The sequence below is a fragment of the Gossypium arboreum genome, chromosome 5 (genome assembly GCF_025698485.1).
Source record: "Gossypium arboreum isolate Shixiya-1 chromosome 5, ASM2569848v2, whole genome shotgun sequence".
Taxonomy (NCBI): Eukaryota; Viridiplantae; Streptophyta; class Magnoliopsida; order Malvales; family Malvaceae; genus Gossypium; species Gossypium arboreum.
In genome coordinates this window covers 1,379,209-1,401,573 of record NC_069074.1, presented here as the reverse complement: position 1 = coordinate 1,401,573, position 22,365 = coordinate 1,379,209, and the positions used below count along the sequence as shown (strand labels likewise).

The window sequence follows — 22,365 nt, the reverse complement described above, 5'->3', positions numbered from 1 at the left end:
AGCTCCAGTTGGTTTTTGGGATGTCAGTGTGGTGAAAATTGATTTTGGTTGCACTGAAATGCTCAACCAAACAGATTGTCAGTGAGGTTGGTAGCCCAACTGCACCTCACTGGCGTTAAACGGTGAACCAAAGGCAGCCTTAATTTAGTTAAGAAATTATTATAAATCAGTTTTTTTATAAAGGCGTAATGTCAAATATAGCTTTTAACGTTTACATATTTTATAAATTTAACCCTTATTATTATTTTTAAACAAAATTTATCGATCACCCTTTAAAAAGAATCATTTTTTTGTTTTTTAATGGAAATATTTACTATAATTTTTTAATGATGTTGGCATGACAAAATACATGACAATTCATTTATATTTCATCTTGACATGATAATATTTATCTTATATATTATATCAACAAATAATTTAAAATTTATAAAAATATTAAAAATTTAAAAATATTCACAATTAAAAAATAAAGTTCATAAAATTCAAAAGATAACATGAATTATACGTGAATTTCAATGATTAAAAATTTAATAATTTAGTCAATATTTTAATTTGAAAACAATAATTCAACTTTTTTTTTTTTTTTTGAGTTCTCTTGAATCTGTCCCCCGCTCTACCATTTGTTTAATTTTATGGATTATAACATAGGCCCATGTATTTCCTGTGGGCTTCTAGAGTGTTTAAACTTTTTTTTTGGGGGGTCAAAGTCCCAAGCAGAATATCCACCTTGTTAGGAAGAGACTATATCAGTTTGATCAGATTTGGGAAATTCTCTAATAAAAATTTACTCAAAGCTGTAGTAAATATGCTGTAAATTAAATTCAATAACTAAACCTAGCTTAGCACCTTAAGCATTTAAACTTTTAACTTTCCTTTTCCTATATTACTTTCAAGTCTAAACCAATCTATTAGGTCTGTTTCATTTGAGCATTGGTGCTGATTATTTTGCAAGACAGAGAACTTAAACTATGTTATGAATCCTAATACTTGGTCCCTGGTTCTTGAGAAGATTTGCGGCCATACATTTAAAATTGAGAGTCTACAATTCGGCCAACGTTTGTACAAGACAAAAGTGTAGGAACATGAAGAACTGGTTATACAATGAAGTTCCATATAAACAGTTAAGCAGGACGTACCGAATAATATGACAAAAAGTACATGCTGATGCTACATCAATTTGATGTGAAGTTGGTAAGAAAAGCATTTTTGGTGTTGAGTTCTTCCCATTCTAGACCTTCCCACCAATCCTTACTACAGTGCACTGTTGGAAGGGTTGTAGAATTATAAGCTGTTCTGATTGATAGTTTCTTCAGCTGTGGGCAATCAATCACTGCAATGTTCTTCAAGCAGGAGAAAGTTAATGCCAATGGTGTAATGATCCTCAATGCAGGGAGGTCGCGGATGGATATAGTTTTGAGCCTTGAAAATGACTTTGAATCGGGCTCTAGTTTCCCGTCTTCACTTACCAGTGCTTCCAGCGCTTTGCAGTAGAACAAGTAAATTGCTTCTAACCTTGGAAGTAATGATATCCATGAAACATTCTTCAGTCTATGACAATACCAGATATTCAACAAGCGCAGATTTTGCAGGCTTGCTTCTCTCGGTGGGATTTTCCACACCGAAATTAGGTTAGGCAGGCCATACAAGGCTAGAACCTCCAGATTAGGTAGCCAATTTTCTCCGGCCTCACCATCCACTACCAAGTAATTTAATTCATTACAGTCATTGATGCTAAGTCTTCTCAATAGTTTACCATAACCCAAAGTTGATAATTCTAATTGATGCAAACCTTCACATTCCTTTATAAATAAATACTGTATACATTTGACTAAACTTCTAATGCCAGAGAGTCTATGCAGTGAGGTTACCGTGGAAATGGTTAAACCGAGGAAGCGAAGTTGTGTCAAGGTCTCCAATACCTCGAATCCAACTTCATCTTCACAGTTAGAATTCTGAATTTTCCAACGCTCATAACTGTAGTACAAGTTCAAGACCACCAACTTTGAAAGTCCAGTTATAGCCTCAGGTGGAATCGTTCGAAGAGAGTATGTGCGCAAGAGATTCAAGTGGACCAGCTTTGCTAAACTTCCAAGCTCCTTAGGCAACGTGGTTATCTTTGTAGCTGTTAAATTAAGATGACGCAACTCTAGTAATTGACCGATACTCACCGGGATCCTTCTGATGCTTGTAAAGGACAAATCCAGGAGTCTAAGAGCAGACATTGATTGGCAAAAGTCATCTGGTATACGATTCAGACAATTATTCCACTGAAGCAGCAGTGTCAACAGATTTGGGCACATCGGTACTTCTTCTAGTCTTGTGATTGCATTGTCTAACAAAGAAACTCTTTGTGCTCCTTCCCAGTTTTTAACACCAGGTGCTTCAGTAAGGCCCAAGCTTGCCTCCACAAAAAAATTTCCCTTGTTTACCCCACATCCAGATGCTATCCATAAGGCAAAACTTCGGATAACGTCATTCATCTTTACTTGGGTTTCTTCTTCGCCTGTTTCCAAAAAGAAGGCAACTTTCAGGGACCCAATGGCAGCATACCCTTTATTATAGGCATTGCTGTCATAGGAACTGTTCAAAAATCCTTCTGCAATCCAGTACTCCACTAGCTGTTCTTTCTCAATAGAATAGCTTTGAGGGAATAGAGAACAATACAAAAAGCACATTTTTGCAGTTTCATTCTCTAAATTGTCATAGCTAAACTTTAGGAGGATAAATACATCTTCCATACCTCGAAGTTCTGATGGAGATTTGTTGAGTAATTCAATTGCATACTTCCATTCCTCTTCAGTCTCCTTATTGGCCATGGCTCTACCAACCGTGATCAAGGCAAGTGGTAAACCTCCACATTTTCGGACGATTGTCTTGGCATAAGTTCTAATAGGTGGTGACTCTAAAACATCCATTCTTCCAACCTTCTCACAGAACAATTGCCATGATTTCTCATCGTTCAAAAGTTCCACTTTGAGCTTCCTATGAGCATCCATGTCGCTACACACATCCATGGATCGCGTTGTAAATATCAGCTTGCATTTATTTTCATCATCAGGAAGAGGAATCCCAATATCCCCCAGATCAATTCCCTCCCAAACATCATCAAGCAATAGAAGGAACCTCTTCTTTTTCAAAACATTGTAAATCTTTGAAGTTAGAAGTTCATGGGCTTCACTATCTGCCCATGGCAACCCTAGCCTGGCCACAATGGACTGTTGGATCTTACTAACAACAAATTCCTTAGAGACCAAGACCCATATTACCACATCAAAATTGTGATCGCTGGAAAGAAATGCATTATTGATGGTCTTCAGAAGGGTAGTTTTCCCAACTCCACCCATTCCATATAATGCAATAATTCCCACTTTTTCCTCCTCAAGAAACTCCCACACCTTGTCTAACATCACGCCAATGCCAATTGCAGGCTTACACGGTTTCTCTTCTACAGGAGCAGGACGTGGCTCAGTCACCAGTCTCTCAAAGTTTCCTTTTCCCTTCAGTTCACTTATATCCTTCAGCTTCTCTATCATTTCCGTGCTCATATTGTATTTCGAACAACAACTTGGATTGAAGCACCCCAACCCTTGCCTACTCTGTCCGAAATTCTCCATAATGGAGGCAGCTTCAGCTTCGATAACTTCTACTCTTGCCAGCCACCTCTGCACTTCATTTGTTCGTCTTGATCCATCCAGCTCAGCTCGCTCGAGACGAGTCGTTAAATCATCTCTCTTGTCCATCAGTTCATTTAGTTCTGCAGTCAAGGAGTGCATGCTTCTGTCCAAATTGATAACACGGCTTGCCCGAGAGGCCGTAGCTGTGCATAATCTGTCAATTATACCGATCAGAGGGGTAATGAAATCCATTGATAAAAAGCTAAACGTGCTTGGTATAGAAGAGCAGAGACTCAAGGTTTATCATAAAATGGTTAATAGATTCTTTCTGTACTGCCACCTGGTTCAGAGTAGAACAGATACATCCAAATTAATTCAAGAGCCTAACTTTCGATCTATAGAATATTCAATTTCAATGCAACTTCCAAATCCGGCAGTTGTGTTGAGATAATTGATCACCTGCAAGTGGCTTCAATCTATTAGTAAAAGCCTCCATAGTTGAAACCTTCAAACTGAAATGGCTGTAGTTATTGGTCAACGTCAATGGTCTAGTTTGTAAGTAATCCCTGCCACAAGTTCTTTGTCATTTCATCTCTACATGTTCAGTTGACTTTTGAACCTTTCATTATGAACACGTCTCTAGCATGTGGTATGGGGCATGTTGGACCAATCCCCTCAAAAACATAATTCCTCAAAAATCCTGAATATCTTCCAATGTATATTCTACTAATTTCTTTCAATCATGGAATATCTTCCAATGTATATTCTACTAATTTCTTTCAATCATGGAATGCAAGCATGCAACAGATGCCAAAGCAGGAATCCCAATAACCTTATTCTCTCCAGAAAATCAATGTTCTCATCAAAGCCATGTAACAGATTGATAGAGTCTAGTGTAATTAGGGTACAGAGGCAGCAGTTGACCTTTTATGATGCCAGACATTAATTATCTAACTAAAGATTCCATAACCTGAAAAAGCCCTTTCCGAAAATAAACAAATATTGTTAACTTGTATCCAACCTGGCACCTGGGGCATATTCTGACTAACAAAGTTTTAATTAAAGAGATTATTTCATTAGGTCGTTGATTCTAAGTTATCAGCTTCCACTGGCTGCAAATGGAGCCGCCAGGCTCCTTTCATGTTAAGTGATTTATTTTTTTGATAAAATGGTGGCAGCATAACATCATGTCTGGAAAAAAACGTATGGAAATATTGGACTGAATGAAATTAATACTGTTATGGCCATCAAAGGTAAGGCCTAATAGCAATGCAGCATTGAAGCATAAACTCCCACATCATCCTTCTTGCATCTGTCAGTGGTTGCCACTAATGACAAAGAAGCAGTGAACAAGACACCAGAATTTGAAGAGCGATTGGTTGCTGAAGGGCAATACAGTAGAAAGTTAAACGCAACTCGTGTTTATTTGGTCAAAAAAATATGTACATAATCATAGGCTCAAAATTTGGAAGAAAAATACGCACCATATTTAACTAAAGAAGATGTACATGCAAACATTTGAATATACAATGCCTACTTATTTTCATGGTAGATAGGCTCCTCATAATATTGCTTGAAAAGCAATTGAAAAATACAACCAAACAAGGGAAGAAATACAAAGATACCATCTATATTGTGAGATATGTTCTTATCATAGTTGCTCCAGTTGGATCTGAGATTAAGTGCCTGACAAGGGACATTCTCATATCGTTTGGTGCTATGACAAACATATAAAAGGCAAACAGAATGAGATCGGCAGAGGAAAGAGTAGAACCAAGAAATCCTTGCCACATCCTGCAATAAATATATTCCTTAGTTATTACAAAGTAAAATTTTAAGTATGCAACTCATGCTAGTCGAGCATTATTTCTTTTATAATGATGAATTCTAAAAAAAATTAATGATAGGTTTGTTTATTCATGGAGTTATGTTTTCTGTCTCAAGTTTAAAAGCTGAATATTTGGGTGATGTTGTGGAAAGGGAAAGGTTAGTTATCTTGGCTTTCTTTATAAAAACACACCAAAAGATGGTAAATATGAAGTCATACCAACTTGGCAAACGGAAGAATGTATGGAAGAATGTTCGAATGCCTTCAATATCTAGTTGCAGTATGAGTGCTAGCCCAAAGAGAAAGAATGACCTCTGGCGTTTCCTTTCTTGTGGCCAAAGAGTATTCCAAGCTGAATTAAATTATAATAACACAGCTTAAGAGGGTGATACCATGCGTTGAGTTTTAAGTTGTTAATACATTATACAAAACGCCACAGCATTACAGCACACAATTAACATCACGTTTACGAAGAGAAATTAATCATACAAGCCAAGCAAAAGAAAAATGACAAATCATAAAGACAACAACTACCAAGGATGACAATTGACATCACGATTACTAAGAGAAATTAATCATGTTACTAAACCCAAATAATGCATATGCAGTATAAGCAAACAAAGTGACTGATTTTATGGCAAAGATTGAGTCTGTTCAAGATGGAGCTGTTCATTGTTTTGAGCATCTGATTCCAAGCTGTTGCTCCTTGCTCAAAAATGATGTCCAGAATACGTTAAGAGCTTCAGTTTAGTTTGTTTTGATTTGTTAATCACTCTTTTATTACCAAAAAAAAAAAAAATTAGATTTCCATTACTGTGGCTTGCTTAAGATGAAAGAACTTGTTTACAAACCCTTAAAACGGGTGAAGTTGAGAGGAAAAGAAGATAAATCACACAGCATACCTTGCATTGAGATATTCCAATTATTTCTTTCACTGGTAAGCAAGCCATTAGAATTATCCTTCTTTAGGATATTTGCAATTACAGAAGCATAATTTGGAGCCTCTGACAATGATCTGACAACCGAATAACCTGTTTAAGAAGGTTTAGATTGGCAGTATTAAGTCTTAATTATTGAAGGAAATATCTATTAACCCAATTCCTACCAGTAGCTGGATGCACCATGCTTGCTGCAGCACCAAATGCAAGGTTCTTCTGCTCTGTGTTTGGCAAGGAACCACCAACTGGGATGTAAGACCACTCCTGCAAAAGATTGAAACATGGCATCTTGCTAATAAAAATTGGCATTTAACACAAGTTACTTCATGATGCGGTTGGAACATGGAAATGTGAGGAATGAAATGAGATAGACTACTAATTGAGAAGTGCAAAGATAGATGGGCATTAATTCTAAGTAAGACAGGATTAAGAGCATTGGGCTCTGCACTCCATCATTGACCAGAATAATGAATAAAAACCAACTCGATAGCAAATTATGTGCTACTATGATAGAAAGGTGAATCCTGAATTTGATGGGGCATTGTTTGTGACAAGCTGTTTTCTCTGATTTTCTACTAACAAATTTGAGGGGCTGTCCCTTAAATAATCGTGAATGAGGAATAGAAAAGAAAAATGACTTGTGGAGAAAGTTATCTTTTGACCATCAACACCAATTTATAAAATGGCAAGGAGATGACTGACATGAAGCCCTATTTTGGTGCTGAGTAATGATAATAAGTAATCCATACATTATAGCGGAATGAATCTGGTATCTTAATTAGACCATGCAGTTTACCTCTTCATAAACTTTTAAAATCCGGATTCCCATGGTCTCTAACCTTGACATGAGCTTCTTCTTTAATAAATCAAAAGGCATGGCATCTTTTGAGGCCAAACAAGTTTCCTGCAATGCAACTTTCTAAATCATTTTGCATTGAATCATGGCATACAACATAAACAATAAACAAATTAATTGCATGGTGCAAACCTCAAAGAAAACTCTTGTTGAAGACATGGGCATGGCATAAAGAAATGTTGGATATTGTGCTTCTAAAGATTGAACTTCTTGTTTAGCATAGTCTCTGTAATCCATGAAAACCATCAGGCTTGGATCATAAGGATTGTTCTCCACCTGATATAATAAGAAAAAAGTATCCTGTTAAATAAGTTCAGAAATTTTGCCCTCTTAAAGAGTAATCTTCTGTTCATGCTGCAGTGAGGTTAAAATAACAAATGCAAAGATTTGTACAACTGTTAACAATCACAGTTAGTGTATCATTCGTACCTCAACCTCGACGCCGTAAGCTGTTTGAACAGATACCCTTGGACCCCCTACCTCATATTGCAAGAGTTTACCTGAAGCTGCTCCTGAAGCAACAGTAGCAAGCCTATAATAGCACATTAGGGGCTTGAAAGGAGTTGTGATACTAAAAGGTTAAAAGTTTAGGATTAGCAGTACGAGAAAAATAAATTATAGTACCAGCAAGGAATGACACGATTGTGTTCACAAACTACAAGATTACGACCATCGGTAGCTTCAACAATCGTCTCTACCTTCGAGTTAAGATACATTACACCTGACTCGATACACCTAGGGAAAATCAATACAAATTAAGATCGGGAACATAGAAGAAGCAATAACCAAGAGAAAAATGACCATAAATATCATTGACAAGGAGCTGTTGTTACCTCCTCAACAACTCCTCATGGAGCAAGTATCGACTAACACGTCCATAAGCACGACCAATCATAATAGGCTTATCATCATCAAGGTATACTATGGTGTCCCGCCAAACATGCTCAATACATCTTTCAAGGCCAAGATCTGAAAACGAACATTAGATTAACTTGGTGTTTATTTGATTGCTTCGAAATAAATCTTACATAAATTGCTTAGAAAATGAAGTGAATACCTTTAAACTCATCTTCCCATACTCCATAATTATTGGTAAAAGGAAGATCAGGGCCAATTAGTCCAACATTTAAACCCAACTTAGCAGACTCTGCAGCAAGAGCAAGACCAGCCGGACCACAACCAATAACCACCAGGTCCAATACGTTTTCCCCAGTTGATATGGGCGGTAACTGTGAAAAACATACATGCTATCACGAAGGCTCAAAATGGATATTTCAACGAAACAGTAAAACCCACTAATAAAATGCAAACTTTCTTCAATTTTTTAAAAAATAAAATCACATTTAGAAAATACCAATAGAACATCAAATAACAAAGCTAACTAGTTAGTGGTACCGCAAAAATTAAGGGCAAAGAAGGCGGCCATATACTATTGACCAGATGCACGTGACCATCATATGTCATAACTTTCATGAGTATTTAACTTTTTTTTTTCCAATCTTCGTGTCGCCACTTTAAAAACGCAATCCAGAAAAGGATGTAAATTCTTGTGGCTCAAAAGCCACCAGTAGGGCCCCCATATTTACACGCAGAAATAACCAAAAAAAAAAAAGGGAAAAGATCCATTTATCTCCCGATATTAGTTCCAACAAATGAAAATCGAACTAAAGTGAGCAAAGTGAAAACCTTATCCGCTAATTTCGACTGTTTATCCATTTCTTTATTTTGTTGCATTTGAACAAAGAGAATCTCAGAGCCACCGGCCTTTATGAAATCTTCTTCGTCGGCGAAATCTTCTTTAACCGCAACGCAACTATCGCTCCTTGCTCCACTAGCTCTCACCTTTAAGGAAATAAGCCGATTATGACTTGGAATCGTTGTTTTAGTCCTCATCAGGTTTGCTTTCCAAAAGGCACGTGTAGGAACCGCCATTGCCGCGAAGTTCCGAGCTCCGACATACTCCATTATTATCACCTTCGAAACTAATAAACACATAGAATAAAAGGCATGTATATTGTTTCTTTAAATGCAACCGAGTTTGGATTTTGAAACTAAAAATTTGGCTTTTTGTTATGTTTGCTTTGTTGCTTCTTCTGAAGAAATTTTTTTACCATTTTTCTTACATCTGGCCATATATAAGGAAGGAAAGGTCAGGGGATAGATAGGGAAGGAGCTTGTCTGGTGTCATTTAATTTGATGAGGTGTTTAACTGTCATCACTTGCTTTCCACGTGGGCGCTAGGGATTGGACGATATCTGGAAAAGCCAACCCCTATCTAAGTTTCTAAACCAGCTAAGACTTTAAACGGCGTCGTTTTAAGCTTTAGTTTTTTTCTCTCTCTTTTGTGGTCAATAATTTACCTTCTTTCTATTTGGTCCTTATTTTATCTGCTAATCTTGTACTTTAGTCATAATAGTCATAAATATTATTGGACTTAAGTAGTCCATAATTATTTCATTAATTTTATATAAATTTGAAGAAGAAAAATACATGAAAAATTTACCTTATTTTATTCTTTATATAAATGAACTTATTGAAATTTTATAGAGATGGAGAATCTCCTTAGAAATAGAAACACCGTGAAAGCAACCAAGGCCGTAGGAAAATAAATGGAGTTGAAATATCTCCTCTTTTCTTTTTAATTTTACTTAAAAACAGATAAAATATTTTTTAATATATCAAGTACAATACAATAAAAAATTAAATATGAATAAAAGATAAATATATTATCAAATTTACATAATATAAATTATTATAATAACAAATTTATGTAATTATAACTCCTAAAGTAAAATACAATTACGATGGATAAAAAAATATCATGAACGACTCTGCAACGAGAGTTAGATTGCATTTTATCCTTTCTATTCAAAAAAATAAGCAAATTAGTCCCTATATATTAGATCAAAGAGTAAATTGATCTTTTTGTTAAAAATTTCACATATTTCTCCTATTAAGTAAAGATGTGTTATTGTCTAGTTGCTTAAATCGATCATTTCACAATTAGTTAAAAATTCTATCTATTTTACTCACCTCAGCATGAGATATATGTGTCACTTGAAATGGATAAATTTTTAATAAAATGATTAATTTATCTTTTGGTTTAATATACAAAGAATAATTTACTATTTTATTTTTTTATTTTTTAGTAGAGAGTCAACACAACTCTAATACGATGCATGCTTATCACGTTAACGGGTTTCATTTATGCTGTTGGCACCAAATCTGGTATATTGAAAATGGCTAAGGCCAGTTTGAAAAAGGCTGAATTATGATACTGAGCCATGTCTGATGCAATACATAAATATGTTTTATTTTTTTCTAAAGACTTAACCAATTAGATTGTTTTTATTAAACAAACCCAAAATTTTTTATTTGGAACTTACGAATTAGTACTTAAAAGGGCCTTCAAAGAACATCTATATCCAACATCGACTATTCAATATCCAAATAGGCATCAAATACAAATGCATCAAAGTACAAATATCAGGTATAGACGCACTTCCACGAAAAATCGGGAGAATCATGCCAGTTATTTGGGCAAGTAAGCTTCATTCCCCCCTCAAAGGTTGCTTTGAACATTCAAAAGAGTTCATCACTATAAAAACTACTGAAACAACAGCGGTTGAAGCACCTTTGTTTGATCTTTAAGGAAATTAATGAAGCGACAAGGACAATAAGAGGGGGAAAAAAAAAGCAATGAAAAACTGCAAGAGCAATGACAAACTAAGAAATAAACCACAATTAAAAGCTCAACATATTGATGTCCATTGAACAATGTGCATTGTCAACAGCAATATTGTAATTTGCCTAGGCAATTCAAGCTCAGAAACACAACAAAGGCTACTCATGTTGCACTGCATACCGAATCCTTGGCTGTGGATGGCAGCGGAACAATTAATATGATGCAACAAATTGGAAACAAAACTGCACTAACAAAGCTGGAACATATTGAACTATAAGAGTACAAGACCAAGTTCTGATGGTCTCAAAGCATTTCGTATCCGATAATTATAGAGGTAGTAGTGAAGTTGCCCATCACCTGGTCCGAATTTCAATTCTTTGAGGAATGACTCATTATGCATGACATCAAGCGCATTGAAAACGTCAAAATCCTTCTGCTTAGCAACGATTAAAGCATCATTCATCAGCTGAAGCAATGGAGTCTTAGTGGACACATTGTAGTATGAGTAGGCTGCTTTCAAAATCGAATAGTTCTGGTTGCCAAGAATAGACGAGGGAAGCGTGTAGAAGCTGCAGAAGTCAGTTACGTCATGCGTCTCTGGGCTCTCAACCAAGTAACTATCCACGACGCCATCGGTGGGAAGCAGCCAGTGCTCCACATCGTTCTCATCAAAATCTGGAGAAACGACAAACTGGCTCAAGTAGCTTCTAAGCAACCTTGTAACAGCAGGGACATCATGAAGCTCCATCTTTCTGAACCCAGGGGTGGCTGGAGAATCAGGTAACTTGTAGAGTTTGATGGTTCGACTCATTGTCATCCTAGGCCCAAGCCTAGAAAACCCAACATCAATAAGCTTCTTAGGGTTCAGCGACCGATGCCAGTACTGGCAAGTAGTAATTGGTGTTGGAATAACAACACCGGCAGTGTAAGCAGCCTGCCAAATATTCTCCAAATGAACTCTCCTAGTAACCTCCTTAATCATTACAGGTGCAAGTCTTTTTGATCTCAGCTTCTTATGAACACACAAGAAATTGATCTCGGCCATCTTCACAACTTCATCTCGCACCCTTATTCTTGCGGGGACACCAGTAATGAAAGCAACAAGCTTCTTTGAAGCCTTAGCACGAACCCCAATGTGCCAGCTCTTATAATAACCAGGAGGACGCAAAGCCCAGCTAAGAAACTCCTTGGAATAATTGAACCTAAACATATTCTCATCATCCTCAACATAATTGTTCTTCAAAAGATTATAAACCTCGGTACAAGTATCTTCTGAATCCATATCACAGGTGGTCCATTCATATGGATTTGGAAGGTTATAAGGTTCCTGTTTTACTTCAGACAAGGGAGTGGGGGGCTCGATCGGTCCCTCGGGTAAACTCGTGTCCCCAACATCCTTAAATTGACCAACAGGTTGGGTTTCCCAGAACTTGTGTCTCTTTGCTAAGGACATGGAATCCTGAATCTTTCTAACTATGGTTTCCAGAGAGCTATCATCTTTAGGTAATAAGTTAGTCTCAGAATTCTGAGCTGGGTTTTGTTTGGGTGAACCAGGTGGTGAATTGTTATCACTCATTTCCGTCAATCAATTAAATTCAGCTACGATAACACACCTACGAAATTATATGAATAGCTGAATCAATAGAAATATATATGTCCAAATTAAAATAAATAAATCAAATAGAAAAATAAAGGAATAGAAATATCAGAACATATCCTTAAAAACCTATAGAATTTATTACGTTACCAAATAAATCGATTGAAACGACACCAAACAAAAAAAAAATTGCAGGACAATATAATGGAATAACAGATCTGTAGATCAATATGGGAAGAAAATGAGGAATACGTAACTTACTCAATTTCAAAGAGCAGATTAAGAATCTGGGGAATGTTGAGAGATTTAGGGCAGATATGGGGATGAGAAAATATAGAAACAAATCAATTAGATCTTAAAAATCGAAGCAATAGAAAGATTAGGTTTTGTTGGTTTTAATTAAGGCAAAAGGAGAATCTTTAGGGTTTTCTTCAAGACAGCGGCATTGAAGATTCCGAAAGAACTCAAATTGGCCAGTGATACCTGAAAAAGGTGATAGTAGAAAAATAAATAAAAATTCTTTTTATTTTTGTTAAACCACAAGCTATAGCAAACAACGGTCAAGCCCAAAAGGTCCAAATGAATGTTGGACTCTTGGCCCGTTTCCGCGCCTACGAAACGACCTCGCTCGGCTTAAACCCCGTTCCAAAGTTTTTTCTCTGCTCAAACTTTATCGGCATTTCATTTGCCACCACTTTTCAGCTTTTAGAGACATTCACACAAAAAGTGAGGTTCCTACTACCACCAGCGAGAGAAAGCCCTTCACTTCCCCAAATTACCTCTGAGAGCTTAACAATTTCATGGAAGACTTGGGATCCAAAGCGTATGGAGATGTGAAAATGCAGCATATAGAAAGCTACAAGGGACCCAATTCGTCGTATGGGAATGGCATCCACAGCAGGCAAGATCTCAGTTGTTACAGTGCTTCCCACGCTTCAACAGTGCGACAACGGCAGACCCAGGTGCAGAATACCGACGCCAAGTTCAGAAAAGGAAAGTCCGGGTGTTGTTCGAAAAGCTGGAGTTTAAATGATCCGGAATTGCAGAGGAAGAAGAGGGTAGCAAGCTATAAGGTTTACGATGTTGAGGGAAGAGTAAAAGGGTCTTTGAAGAAGAGTTTTAGGTGGCTCAAGGATAGGTACACCAGGATTGTTTATGGGTCTTACTTTGAATAGATGTATCACTCTCTAACGAAACGCTCCTCTTCTCGTCTTAACATTAATCTTCATTTGGTGTTCTGCAAGTAATTTAATCGCCATTTGGTGTTCTGCAAGTAATTGAGGCTTATTTCGTCTTCTTAAAAATGCAAGCAATCTCAGTTCTAAATCACAGTTCGTGACCTCAAATGGTAGAAATTCAGGAAATGGTTGTCTTCAATTTTGTTATGATTTTCAAATTGGGTGGATAGGTTTTTTCCGGAGTTCGTGCCCTGGTCTTTATATTAATGTCAACTTTTTAATGAATAAAATATTCAGCCTAAGACACAAGTGTCGAAACGAAAAGAAAATCAATTGCATTGAACTGAAAAGTGAAAAGAACGAGACAATGACCAAGCAATGCTTACGAGTATGATATACCCAGCCCTTAATAGGAAAATCAAATCTTGATTATCATGATCTCCTCAATCGTAACTTCCCTTATTATCATAACTCTAGAGGGAGAAAAGAATAGATAGAATTGCCTTTGGAACACTGATACAAAACGAAACAAAAATAAACTAATATCTAAATGAAAACGTGAGAAACAGGAGTAACATGAATGCGGCAAATTTACAGTGCCGTAAGTTTCACACCTCAACAAGTCCCAGACGAGTAAAGCAATGATCTTAAGATGAAAGGGGCACCGTAAAAACAGCAAGTTAAAAAGTGTTGGGAAAATAACCACACCACAGTTCTTGCCCTTCACAGGCAACCACCTTTTTCGATAGCAGTGTCAGTCAATTTTCACTTCACAAGCTCTTCCATCAGTGCAGAAATTTATGCTTTGGGTGCACAACACGAGAGTCCCAACTCCAGAGCTCCAACTTTTTACAAATTCCTTCAACTCAACCCACCAACAAGGACAAACACAAATCATTTCATGCTTTACAACAATTCATATAGCTCACAATTTTAATACTGATTTCTCTCATCGCTCTCAAATTGAAGGCCCTCAATCCCCTTGAGGGCAACTTCGTAGTTCTTGGTGTTTCTTCCAGTGCGCTTAGGGTCAGAAGAAGATTCAACAGGACCTCGCTGTTGATTTAAATGTTTGTGCCCAGGGCTAGCTTCGGTTGTACGAGACCGTTGTGGGTCAAACTCACTTCCAGAAACTGCTTCACGACCACTAGCTCGTTTTGAAGATCCACCTGACTGCCCCGTATACTTCATCCAAGTAAAACCCAAGTTTCAATAATATACAATTCCATTGTAGAAAATTTAAATTATTTACAGGAATGCATAGGAGCAGTTCAAAACTACTCAATGTGGTAAGAGAATACATGCACTAATGCTAAAAAGATGCCTTGCGGATGACAAAGGACTAATGCAAAACTATTAGCATTTATAAGTCATCCTATGTATCACAAACAATGAAACCTAGAAATATATCCTAAGAATTAAGATGAAAAGGAAGCAAAACAGTAATGTAAGACTAATGACAAATCTAAGAATACAATATAGATGTTCAAAAGCATAAGTGTAAGAAAATAATAATTACTGCAGAGTCTTTTATTGCAGGATCATTTGCAATTGGATTCTTCTGCTTTGCAAAACTTCCAGAATACATCAAGGGTCCTGATGTTGTTCTCCGCCGAGAGTTATCCATCGGTGACATACCAGCAGCTTGTACATCCTGCCCAGCTGCAACCAAGAGATACAAATGCTATTATTCCAAGCAAAAATTGACTTTCCAACTTCAAAGAAATGGATCGCCCAATTGTGATATTATTTTTCCAAAAACAGAAAAATGGCAAAGAAATAATAATGCAAGTGTGCTCAAATGTGTTTGTAGGTTAGAGATACACACACCCAAGTAAAAAATTCAATACCTAGGTAGCATTGCCAGCAAAGACCAAATATATGGAAGAAGCACTAATTACCTGCGTGTCTGTCGGCATTGCCAATAGCAGGAGGCATGCCAGAACTTGTTCCAACACCAGATCCCTAATAGAGACAAGCATTACAAAAGATATATTCCAAACTGATTACTAGCCAAAGAAAAATAATCCTACTAAGCACTCACAAGGGCTCGAGCAGGAGTGGTCAGCTGTGACTGTTGATACTTCAAAATGGTCCAATCAAATACATAATCAAACTGGAAGCCTGTTCAGTAAGGACCAACAAGAACAAAGAAAGATGTGAAATTACTATGAGCCATGGAGAATATACAAGTTGACAGCATCCAAAGATGGAAATCTAAATGACCAAACCTTCACGAATAAAGAGGTCACGAAAGATTCTTTTGAGATAAGCATAATCTGGCTTATCATTAAATCTTAGAGAACGGCAATAATGGAAGTATGACGCAAATTCTGTTGGATAACCTCGACATAAGGCCTGAAACAGCATCATCTTTCGTTACAATTTTGCATAGAAAACCAGAACTCTAAGCCATACATCTACATCTTTCCATTAACTAAAAATTACCTTTACAGAAAGCTAAAGCAACTTCAAGATTCAAATGCATCCTTACCTCAATTGAAGTAGAAACCTTCTTCTCACTAATTTTCTCATATTTTTGTTTCTTATTCCCAGCTTTCAAACCTTGCCAAGGAAGACTGTCAAGAGAAGAGGCATCAATAATGAAAGCTATCAAGGAAATGAAGATGACACAAATGCAAGTAGCATAAGTATCAGGAACCACCTTCCTCTTAGGAAATACATAAGCACATATCCAAGAGATTCTAAATCATCCCTGCGGCTTTGCTCTACATGGAATCAAAGCACAGAATCAGAACTCAGAAGACTAAAACAAAGGTCTGTGCATCAAAGAAAAGACACCACCAATAAAATGAACCATACATACCAATGCCTAAGTGAGTATTCATGCTTGCATATCTAGCAGTTCCAGTCAGATTCTTATTTTCCCTGAGAACATCATGACCAGGCAAAGCATAAAAACGTGGCTTTGAATATCCACCGCAAATTACGAATGGAGTAAATTAGTAAAAAGAACATTGAAATAGGCATGCCAACACAAGGCAAAGAAGTTGGATAATTCATCACTGCCTTCACTACAGCAACCATTTTGGTAGATTTTCACGAGACCTTATCTTGCAAATTTAAAAAACACATGCCATACTAAAAGATCACGACTATAAGTTAAAATGGTGTAACCAACCTTGTTGGAAAATCCCATAACTTTAAGGCAAAACAAACCAGGGAACTAGACATGCATGAATTAATCTTCAGGCAGACTACCGTACATAAAGAAAAAAAACAGAAACATGTGTCCTCAGGTAATAGAGCCTACAATAAAAGCTTGATGAAGACGAAATTATCTAAAAAACCATAGCTTAAAATCCAACTGACTGCATTTTCTTTTCTGAATGATATTAGTTCATTCATACACTGTCATGTGTTACATCAGTACAGGATCATTCCACCACGTGAATTTTCATGCCTCTTCTAAAAGATGGTGCACCAACTCTACCAATAATTATTAGCCCATAGTGAACAATTTTGGTGCAACCAAGAGAATCTCATAGAGAATCATTTCAGGTGGCTCTAGTAGTACAAGTAAACCAGTGAAGAAGATGTGAAACTGCATGTAAATGCAAATAAGTTACATGCATGCAAAGTTATATCACCTGTAGGGAATGTGCTGATGTGTTGAACTGTCTCTATATTTCTTAGCCAAGCCAAAATCAATGATGTAGACCTAAATGAAAGTGAAAAGCAGCAATACATTAAACTCTGCACAAATATAACAAATCAATAACGCAAGAAGAAAGCACAAACCTGATTCGCACGCCTTCCCAAGCCCATAAGAAAATTGTCTGGCTTAAGATCTCTATGTAGGAAAGATTTTGAATGAAAAAATTCGACACGATTGATCTGGGGGGAGAAAAAAAAATAGCATTAAGTTGCAATACATTAAAGGAAAAGGAACAGACGTATCAAATGTATGAAACTCTATGAAACTACCATTTGATCTGCAAGCATGAGAACCGACTTCAAGGAAAGTTTCCGACTGCAGAAGTTAAATAGATCTTCAAGACTAGGTCCAAGCAAATCCATAACCAGAACATTATAGTCTCCCTCAACTCCAAACCATCTCACATTTGGGATCCCAGCTGCACGAAAAAGATAGACATGGGGAAGAGTCAAAAGTTGCAATCACATGAAACAGTATGATAAAAAAGGTAAGACAAAATAGCCTCATTACTTCCTCCCTGCAGGATCCTGTATAACTTTGATTCATATAACAACTGAGGATGCTTTGTCTTCACACTTTCCTGATCATTTAGAAAAAACATAAAAATCATCAGTTTCCTAATGTATCAAGAAGAATTTACCATGGTTAAAACTTAAAACAACTGCAACATAGAGAAAACCACTACCATTGAACAAAAAGAAAGAGAGAGAAAACCAACATCAATACTAAATATTAGAAAGCAATTCTTATACAGAACAGCAAAATTTAATTGATATGGTACATTGTTAAAAAAAAACTATAAAGGATTATCACCCCATTCAATATACTTGTTGTCCACCATGATGCCATCAAAAACCAGAGAGTAGGAAGTAATAACTTAATTAATAGTTTAAGTCTCTGTTTTTCACTTTTGCCCCGTACAAACCATAAAAAAAAAAACTGAAAAAAGAAAACAGAGGTCAAATAAAAACTGAAAAGCAAAAACCAAGGTGCCAATAGTCAATTGTAAATTTATAATTTTATCCAGGAAAATACTTTTGAACCCCTCTTGTAAATTGGCTAGAATCCAACTAACCAAACAGTAGCAGATTTCTAGACTTTCTTACTTCAATGTGTGCTATGACTCAAATGCATCACTAAGTTATAAATGGAAGTGTTAAAACAGGAAATCCAACAAACACGGCTCCGTTTAAAACCTAGCAAGAAAAGCAACTACATCACTATATTACAGAACTTTAGAATGCAGCAAAATACAGTTATAAACAAGCAAACAAACAAAAGCCATTGTTATATACAAAATTTAACAACAAAAAAGTGAGTTTCAAGCAAGGAGTACTTACAAGCTTGATGGCAACCTCTTCATTTGTCTGAATATTTGTACCTACGAACAGAAAAATAAAATCACCAATTTATATTCAAATCAGGCCAAAAAAATGAGAGGAGGAGAGAAAAAGAAAAAATTGTAACTAACCCAGATAGATCTCTCCAAAAGAACCGCTACCGATCTTACGACCAAGCCGAAACTTATTGCCGACACGAGGCTCCATTAATTCAAGTTAAAATAAGTAAATATATATATATATATCGAAACTCTAACTACACAATATGAAACCCTAACTTAGAAAAATCCCCCAAATAAAAAAAACGAGGAAATTATACGGCGACACGAAACACCGAATCAACCACAACGATAATTCATACACATCAAATCTTCGATCACGTCAAAAAAGATCAAAAAGATCTAGAGTTTCATGTTAATTTTAAACGGAGAAAAAAAAAGAATAAAAATTAACAAACAAAAAAAAAACTAGGGTTAGGTTAGGTTAATCGAAAAAGGAAAAAAATTGTGGAAAGGGGTAGCTAAGAAATCATAATTCTATATTTATCTCTATTAAAACAGATATATCAGCATATCTTCTCTCTTTAAGAACTTTGCTTTCTCGCATTGTGGTGGATTTGATCCAATCGAAGCAGGGAAAGAGAAGAGGGAGAAAATAAAAAGAGCAAAGTTTTGAACGACGGAGGGATATGTGTGTTTTAGTTATGTGTGGGCATTTTCTTTCAAAAGTTCTTTTTCTTTTTTCCGCTTTTTTGGTTTCATTTTTTTATTATAATTAATTCTGGATGCGAGAGATAGAGATGGAAATGGTAGGCCATGCGTGCTTACTACGCGTGCAAAGGATGCGAAAGTTCCTTCGGAGACGGAAATTTTTAAAATAAACAGTAATCTATCGGAGATTTGCGCCACTGTCAAGGAGGGGTCCTCTTGTCACGTGACTTTTATCCGACTGTAATCTATCGGAGATTTGGAGAAGAGTATTTTTCACGTGAACTTGCTTTGTTGGGATTAAGCTTAAAATGGATTGAATTTTATCATTATCCAATAGGTATATATTAGTTATGTTCATAGTTTCAAACTTGTTCTATTCTATTTTAATGTCAACAATTTTCTAAACTACATTTTTAAAAGATATATAAAACCGAAATACTAAATGAATTTTTTAGGGAAATAGATCATTTTTAGGATAAAATGCATCTAAACTAGTTGCGCTTCCTGTACAAATGGCATTGTAACGGTAAAAAGAAATAAGGGGGGCAACGGACACTTTCTTTTTAGTCTATAAATACTCTTAAATTTCATTTCTTTCATTCACGTCATTTTTTCAACTCTATCAATTTTTTTATCTTAAATTTATCAATATTCTCATTTAAAAATAATTTTTTTTATTTTCTCGTATTTTATTCGTTCAGATTAATTTCTCACTAATGGTCGCCTCTCTAATTATTTTTGACGACAAACATATTTTTGCTGCCCGAGTAGTAATGGTAAGACGAAATTTTAAATTTCATTATTTTCAATTATGTTAGATTTAATTTTTTTTATAATTTGAAATAATTTTTTTTATGTTATAAATAGGCAATAGGCAGATTATCGTGTATTGGAGGGGTTCATACATAATATGGGAAAGCCTCTATTCCCTCAAATTCATGGCTACTTACAAAAGGTTGGATTCTTGCATATGTCTCGCATGCTTAGGAGTTGCAAACTCGATCCTACACTACTTAGCGCATTGGTGGAAACATGAAGGCCAGAACACACACTTTCTACTTTCCATGTGACGAGTGTACAATCACACTCGAGAACGTAGTGGTACAACTCGACCTGTTGGTGGATAAGTCAATTGTCACGGGATCAACGATCATTCTCGGTAAAGTGGACCTCTGCAAAGCAATGTCGGGGAAGGTCTCAAACAGGTTTGATGGTAGTCGGATATTGATCAATTGTTTGAAGGATAATTCCGAAAAGCTTCATGAATGCCCAACGGAGGAGGTCATAGAACAATACGCCCAAGCACCTCCGGTCCCCTGTAGAAATCCTCCATGCAACCGTCGTCCACCGTCTTGCGGCACACATTTTCCTTGACAACACGATTGATGTATCTTTTTCCTAAATAGTGTGATATAAATATATATGACATAAATAAATAAATTGAGGTTTTTCATTTGAATATTATATTATCTTCATTACTGTCTAATGCAAGTTATGCGTAAGTTAACAATAAATAACAAATCTGGAGCACCTAAATAATGGAAGCATTGTAATGAATATATTATTTGAAAGAAAATAATGCTATCAACACTAAGGCCCGATGTACCCCTATACAGAGAACATGTTGCCTTTATATGCATTGGGTTTCTACAATTCCCGTATAATCTCTATTGTTTGTCCCTCTTTCGAATATCCACATTGTTCATTATTTGGGAGGAATTTGGGTGACCTTTCAGGATGCGACGCAAGTCCTTATTTAGCGCAAACTTGTATGACACGCTAGACACCGACGACTACATACTCTCATATGGGATGGGTGGGAATTCAGGACTCTACACACTGTAAATGCATTATAGTCGACAGATGTCTTTAATGTAAGGCACGTACTCAATTCGTATGTTCCCACATACAGCACTTGCATGTGCGTATCGGAACCAATGTGTTTGGAATCTCCTACAATTGCAAGTCTCTACTATTAGGCACGTACTCATTTCAATATCGGTCACAAATTAAATTAACAAAGGAAAAAAAATAAGTAGAAGATTATCCAAAAAAGTACACACAACTCTCGCAACACAACTATTCAATGTTTGATATTAATTTCATGCGTGTCTAAGTTATGAATATTACATCCCTTTTATAGGAAAATAATATAGGGAGAAAGGGAATACATGTTTTGAAATTCGTTTATAGATGCACATATTCGTTGAATTTTGTATGATGCAAGTGCATCAGAGTATTCAAAACGCATAAGGAAATATGTGCTTCGAAATTCATTTATGAATGCACGCATTCCTTAAATTTTATATGATACAAGTGCATCGAAGTATTCAAAACGGCGCTCAAAAGTCATATAATTTAATCCCAACTGTGCTTCCCAAGTATTTTGCGTCTCATAACGTACTCCACAAGTATTCTGCAAAGTTATTTTAACGTTCAACAGGAAATAAAAATGTTAAAAAAAGCAGCCCCAATTAAGAAAGCTTTCCTGCATATAACTTCTACACATATAATACCATAATATTGTTATATATATTAAAAACGTATAACTTCTGCACATAAATAAAAATAACAAATAAAAAAGTTACAAAGATAAACACTAACCTATCTCGTTTATAAGTTGCCCTCAAAACTCAAACACTAACCTTTTTAATTTTTAATTTTTTCAGTTTGCAAATGTGGAAGAGTAGGTAGGAGACCATTGTTTTCATTTATAAGAAGGGGACAAAAAAAAAAAAATGAGTGAGACCCGTACTGATTGGTCAAGAATGATGTAGACATCCTATCAAGCGGCAACTCTATTGTCATGTGGCTAGTCAATCACGACACACACCCCTACACACATGTTAGGTTTTTAAAAAAAATATATCAGAACTACCAATGTAGACACCAATATATTTAGTAGAAAAATACATATTTTCTCAATATTTCTTTAGTAAT

The 22,365-nt window shown here is 36.1% G+C and overlaps 5 protein-coding genes across 9 annotated transcripts; 1 reads left to right on the top strand and 4 right to left on the bottom strand.

Moving 5' to 3' along the window:
* Nucleotides 1-998: 998 nt before the first annotated feature.
* LOC108485621 (disease resistance protein RPS2) lies at nt 999-4,974 on the bottom strand. 2 transcript variants are annotated; one of them, XM_017789478.2, is made up of 2 exons: nt 2,741-4,974; nt 999-2,503 (listed from the first exon to the last, which is right to left on the bottom strand). In XM_017789478.2, the coding sequence occupies exons 1-2, from the start codon at nt 3,864-3,866 to the stop codon at nt 1,173-1,175; spliced, it is 2,457 nt and encodes an 818-aa protein (XP_017644967.1). In that variant the 5' UTR covers nt 3,867-4,974; the 3' UTR covers nt 999-1,172. The 2 variants fall into 2 exon arrangements, with proteins under 2 accessions (XP_017644967.1, XP_017644965.1); XM_017789476.2 differs by having other exon boundaries at nt 999-4,974.
* A 104-nt stretch (nt 4,975-5,078) lies between these two features.
* LOC108484196 (lycopene epsilon cyclase, chloroplastic) lies at nt 5,079-9,423 on the bottom strand. 3 transcript variants are annotated; one of them, XM_053028437.1, is made up of 11 exons: nt 8,632-9,414; nt 8,294-8,465; nt 8,070-8,205; nt 7,861-7,971; nt 7,666-7,768; nt 7,369-7,512; nt 7,177-7,284; nt 6,548-6,644; nt 6,345-6,473; nt 5,662-5,794; nt 5,079-5,408 (listed from the first exon to the last, which is right to left on the bottom strand). In XM_053028437.1, the coding sequence occupies exons 1-11, from the start codon at nt 8,707-8,709 to the stop codon at nt 5,243-5,245; spliced, it is 1,377 nt and encodes a 458-aa protein (XP_052884397.1). In that variant the 5' UTR covers nt 8,710-9,414; the 3' UTR covers nt 5,079-5,242. The 3 variants fall into 3 exon arrangements, with proteins under 3 accessions (XP_052884397.1, XP_017643385.1, XP_052884396.1); XM_017787896.2 differs by having other exon boundaries at nt 8,923-9,414; XM_053028436.1 differs by lacking the exon at nt 5,662-5,794 and having other exon boundaries at nt 8,923-9,423.
* Nucleotides 9,424-10,980: 1,557 nt separating this feature from the next.
* On the bottom strand, nt 10,981-13,132 carry LOC108486099 (glycylpeptide N-tetradecanoyltransferase 1). Of its 2 annotated transcripts, none has more exons than XM_017789925.2 (2): nt 12,776-13,132; nt 10,981-12,534 (listed from the first exon to the last, which is right to left on the bottom strand). In XM_017789925.2, exon 2 carries the CDS (start codon nt 12,495-12,497, stop codon nt 11,193-11,195), a length of 1,305 nt encoding a protein of 434 aa, XP_017645414.1. In that variant the 5' UTR covers nt 12,498-12,534; nt 12,776-13,132; the 3' UTR covers nt 10,981-11,192. The 2 variants fall into 2 exon arrangements, with proteins under 2 accessions (XP_017645414.1, XP_017645413.1); XM_017789924.2 differs by having other exon boundaries at nt 12,780-13,132.
* Nucleotides 13,133-13,170: 38 nt separating this feature from the next.
* Nucleotides 13,171-13,822, top strand: LOC108486100 (uncharacterized). The gene has a single exon (XM_017789926.2). It carries the CDS (start codon nt 13,319-13,321, stop codon nt 13,691-13,693), a length of 375 nt encoding a protein of 124 aa, XP_017645415.1. The 5' UTR covers nt 13,171-13,318; the 3' UTR covers nt 13,694-13,822.
* A 391-nt stretch (nt 13,823-14,213) lies between these two features.
* Nucleotides 14,214-19,740, bottom strand: LOC108486098 (casein kinase 1-like protein 12). Its single transcript, XM_017789923.2, has 14 exons — nt 18,847-19,740; nt 18,716-18,756; nt 17,886-17,955; nt 17,645-17,793; nt 17,459-17,554; nt 17,308-17,378; nt 16,524-16,585; nt 16,362-16,425; nt 16,191-16,275; nt 15,928-16,054; nt 15,741-15,820; nt 15,598-15,661; nt 15,216-15,358; nt 14,214-14,881 (listed from the first exon to the last, which is right to left on the bottom strand). Exons 1-14 carry the CDS (start codon nt 18,920-18,922, stop codon nt 14,630-14,632), a joined length of 1,380 nt encoding a protein of 459 aa, XP_017645412.1. The 5' UTR covers nt 18,923-19,740; the 3' UTR covers nt 14,214-14,629.
* Nucleotides 19,741-22,365: the final 2,625 nt, after the last annotated feature.